The 5,000-nt window shown below is 40.7% G+C and overlaps 1 protein-coding gene across 1 annotated transcript in view; it reads right to left on the bottom strand.

The window, feature by feature from the left end:
• Window positions 1-5,000, bottom strand: part of LOC138023685 (microtubule-associated serine/threonine-protein kinase 2-like) — a 41,709-nt gene that overhangs the window by 9,441 nt on the left and 27,268 nt on the right. The window contains exons 13-14 of the mRNA XM_068870726.1: window positions 4,132-4,236; window positions 177-275 (exon numbers count right to left, since the gene is read on the bottom strand). Of these exons, the coding sequence (XP_068726827.1) occupies window positions 177-275; window positions 4,132-4,236 (204 nt within the window). The remainder of the gene's footprint in view (window positions 1-176; window positions 276-4,131; window positions 4,237-5,000) is intronic.

Below are 5,000 nucleotides of genomic sequence, written 5' to 3'. Positions count from 1 at the left end.
TATAAAGTACAATTAAAATTACATGGTGAGAAATTAGAAATTAAATAGTATGAAAACAAATGAAGTAATCAAATTAATATGTTAAAGTAGTCGCCACTCTTCTGATAAATTCTGGATAAGATGTCGATCTAACAACATCAGCTGAAAACGCGTTCCATGCTATACTAAGAACTTACAAGGCACTCCAAGAGCCGTGCAGGTCTGGACATTGTCATTAGAAGTTTCCTAACAAGCTTTTTGACTGGTGAAATGTCCAGATCTGTTTTCTGGTGAGCCTGCAGTAAATTAATGAAAAAGTAAAATTATGATACAATTAAAAACATTTGTTTCCTGCTCCGGAAGCATAATAAAAGTTAAAAAAGTTTTACAAACTCGGAGCTAAAAGTTAAAACTTATGAAATATTTCGTCCGTTTTCAACCGGACTTCATCAGTCAATGATGTGAATGTTAAAAAGATGAATTTTAAAAAGGTTTTTTAACGCCTCTTGGGGGTTAGAATTGTGTCATAGATGGCTGCTAATTCGTAACCATTGTCTCTGTTTAACGCCGGTTTCGTAAGTTTAATTTGAATAGCTTCTTTTATCCTGCGTTTGAAGGTGTTAACTTCGGTTGATAGTACTTTTGTCTTATTTGGGTTCACCGAGTGGCCCTCCAGGCGACAATGCTCGTGAATAGCTGATGAACTTCTTGATTGGTGTTCTTTTACCCTGATTTCCAGAGAGCGGGCCGTTTCGCCAACGTACTCCTTCTTACACTTCTCACAATGGATCTGGTACACAGTACCGCATTTCTTGAGATTGACAGTTGTGTCCTTGACACGTACCAATTGTGATCTTAGAGAATTGACGGGTTTATGAATAAGTGTAACCTCATGTGACTTGAAAGCTCTTTGCAGGCGTTCCGAGATTCCTTTGATGTATGGCGATGATGCATAGATTTTCTTCTCGTTTTGAGGCTCTTCGGTATCCTCTGTTGTAGATTTTGGATGTGGTATTGTTAGCATCCATTCTGGATAGTTATTCATTTTTAGAGCTTGCTTGACGTGCTGTGTTTCTCTAGTTCTGTCATCGTTTTCCGTAACCAAGGTCTGAGCTCTCAACATCAGGGTGTTAACCACAGCTCTTTTGTGTTGTAGATGATGGTTTGATTGGAAGTTTAGGTACTGGTCCGTGTGCGTAGGTTTGCGGTACACGGAGATCTTGGTAGAACCATCTTGGTTAATACTCACACAGGTATCAAGGAAAGGAATCCTGCCATCCTTTTCTTGTTCCGAAGTGAACTGGATATGTTGGTCAATGGAGTTTAGATGTTCTGAGAAGGAATCGACGGCGTTTTCGTGAATCTTGGCCATCGTGTCATCCACATATCGATACCACATAGTTGGAGGGGTGGGGGCGGTGTCCAGAGCTCTGCTCTCGAACTGTTCCATGTAGAGATTGGCCACTACAGGGGAAATTGGAGACCCCATGGCGGCTCCTTTCTTTTGTTTGTAGAATTCACCCTGGAATGTGAAGTATGTGCTCGAGAGGCACATCTCTAGTAGAACAGATAATTGGGCGAAGTCTAACGGGCATCTATCCGGTAAGCTCTGGTCACTTTCCAGTTTGGCTCTGACAACTGGAATGGCTTCATTGATCGGAATGCTGGTAAACAGTGAGGAAACATCGTATGAAACGAGTTTCTGTCCAGGGGGTACTTCAAGTTCTGCAATCTTGTTGACAAAGTCTTCACTGTTGACGATGTGATGACTGTTGAGGCCAACAAGAGGTTTCATAATCTTAGCAAGGAACTTGGCAGTATCATACATCACGCTACCAATGCTCGAAACTATTGGCCGTAGCGGTACGTCTTTCTTGTGAATCTTGGGTAGCCCGTAGAACTTTGGGACATTCTCTGCTGTGGGGTACAAACTCATTCAAACCTTGAAGGAGTGGCGCAAAGAAAAGAGAATCCCTAATTATCTTTACAATCAACTGTACCCCACAGCAGAGAATGTCCCAAAGTTCTACGGGCTACCCAAGATTCACAAGAAAGACGTACCGCTACGGCCAATAGTTTCGAGCATTGGTAGCGTGATGTATGATACTGCCAAGTTCCTTGCTAAGATTATGAAACCTCTTGTTGGCCTCAACAGTCATCACATCGTCAACAGTGAAGACTTTGTCAACAAGATTGCAGAACTTGAAGTACCCCCTGGACAGAAACTCGTTTCATACGATGTTTCCTCACTGTTTACCAGCATTCCGATCAATGAAGCCATTCCAGTTGTCAGAGCCAAACTGGAAAGTGACCAGAGCTTACCGGATAGATGCCCGTTAGACTTCGCCCAATTATCTGTTCTACTAGAGATGTGCCTCTCGAGCACATACTTCACATTCCAGGGTGAATTCTACAAACAAAAGAAAGGAGCCGCCATGGGGTCTCCAATTTCCCCTGTAGTGGCCAATCTCTACATGGAACAGTTCGAGAGCAGAGCTCTGGACACCGCCCCCACCCCTCCAACTATGTGGTATCGATATGTGGATGACACGATGGCCAAGATTCACGAAAACGCCGTCGATTCCTTCTCAGAACATCTAAACTCCATTGACCAACATATCCAGTTCACTTCGGAACAAGAAAAGGATGGCAGGATTCCTTTCCTTGATACCTGTGTGAGTATTAACCAAGATGGTTCTACCAAGATCTCCGTGTACCGCAAACCTACGCACACGGACCAGTACCTAAACTTCCAATCAAACCATCATCTACAACACAAAAGAGCTGTGGTTAACACCCTGATGTTGAGAGCTCAGACCTTGGTTACGGAAAACGATGACAGAACTAGAGAAACACAGCACGTCAAGCAAGCTCTAAAAATGAATAACTATCCAGAATGGATGCTAACAATACCACATCCAAAATCTACAACAGAGGATACCGAAGAGCCTCAAAACGAGAAGAAAATCTATGCATCAACGCCATACATCAAAGGAATCTCGGAACGCCTGCAAAGAGCTTTCAAGTCACATGAGGTTACACTTATTCATAAACCCGTCAATTCTCTAAGATCACAATTGGTACGTGTCAAGGACACAACTGTCAATCTCAAGAAATGCGGTACTGTGTACCAGATCCATTGTGAGAAGTGTAAGAAGGAGTACGTTGGCGAAACGGCCCGCTCTCTGGAAATCAGGGTAAAAGAACACCAATCAAGAAGTTCATCAGCTATTCACGAGCATTGTCGCCTGGAGGGCCACTCGGTGAACCCAAATAAGACAAAAGTACTATCAACCGAAGTTAACACCTTCAAACGCAGGATAAAAGAAGCTATTCAAATTAAACTTACGAAACCGGCGTTAAACAGAGACAATGGTTACGAATTAGCAGCCATCTATGACACAATTCTAACCCCCAAGAGGCGTTAAAAAACCTTTTTAAAATTCATCTTTTTAACATTCACATCATTGACTGATGAAGTCCGGTTGAAAACGGACGAAATATTTCATAAGTTTTAACTTTTAGCTCCGAGTTTGTAAAACTTTTTTAACTTTTAAAATTATGATAGTCCATCAGGAGTGATGTTCTTTTAATAAAACATATGAACTAAGATAAAATAATTATACACTAAGTACACCCATAAAACCACTAATTTTCTTCAGCAACAATAATATTCATGTACTTATATGCCTAGCTATTTGTCTACTTGTGACAAGTGGTCATCCAAGGCCAACAGACCTGCACAGGAAGAGAGTCAAACTCATGGGGTGGGGGGTGGGGTTACTCTGCTTTGCTTTTCTAACAATGCAATGGATCTTTAACATAACAGTATTTTGAGCAAGTGATTTGATAGGGATCCTAAGATATTTTTATGGTTTTTTTTTCCAATACAGGGCTGTCACAAACTTGCCACGTGCATATACAAGGGGAAAACAGTGCATGACCTCTAAAATTCATTATGTTTATCACACCACAAGTTGGCGGGCATAAAGTACAGTGCAGGAGAGGAAAATTCCTGACCCCTGGATCTGAAATAACTATTCAATGCCGATGCCCTTAAAGGGGTTGCACTTTCTCCTCACTTTTATTTAAAACCAATGGATTAGTTCAATATTTCAATATTCCACGATTTGTACATTAATCTAACTTTACCTCAAATAACAGCCTGTCCAGCTTCTCTGACAGGTCATAGAAGTACAAGCTGGTCAGAGCTCCATCTTGAGATTGTTTGAGAAGATCACGAGCTGCTTCTACAATCTAATGAACCAAACCAACAAAGTACACTGAGGAAAAAGTCCTGGATGCATTTTACTAACTGAAGCAGATATGACCCAAAATGCACATGATAAGATGCATGTCAATAGGCCATATCCGAGTTCTAGTCTGCCTCCTCTTCAAAGCGAGTCTAAGTGCTAAGTTTTTGTAATGGTAATTAGTTCTACTTTACATATGAATGAAAACTAATTTTCAATAACAAAAACTTTGCACTTAGACTCGCTTTGAAGATGAGGCAGGCCAGAACTCGGAAATGGGCTATTTTGATAAATGCCATGGAGTGCCTCTTTGCTCTTCTCTCCAAATTCAACATCACTCTTGTTTAGGAAAACAGACAACACCACAAAACGTTCCGTAAACTCTGCTCTTTAAGTTACGATAAAGAGCTGCATTTACCCTAGTTGAAAAATAACATTAACCCAAACACTTTCCTTGTTGTAGGAAAAAGGTAGCAAACAATGAATACTTTTAGACTTGTTGGATATTGTCGTGCAACTAATCACTCCCATTTCTAGACCTACTGTAAGTGACCTACTGTACAGTAGTTTTCTTTTTGGGAGAATTTGGAGTGTCATACCTGCTCCAGCACTGGTCACATACCTTTCATTATGTGCAGGAAACAATTATGTAAAATCTCTGTTATTTAGTTTTCACCTCAATTTTCACATCTCAGAATACTTATGAAAATGCATAGGGGAACCCATTTACGACAAAAATACAAAAAAACTAACAACAAATAATACAAA

This window comes from Montipora capricornis, chromosome 11 (assembly GCF_036669925.1).
Source record: "Montipora capricornis isolate CH-2021 chromosome 11, ASM3666992v2, whole genome shotgun sequence".
NCBI classification, from domain to species: Eukaryota; Metazoa; Cnidaria; class Anthozoa; order Scleractinia; family Acroporidae; genus Montipora; species Montipora capricornis.
Note: the sequence above shows the minus strand (reverse complement) of the source record. Positions and strands in the feature narration are given on the sequence as shown.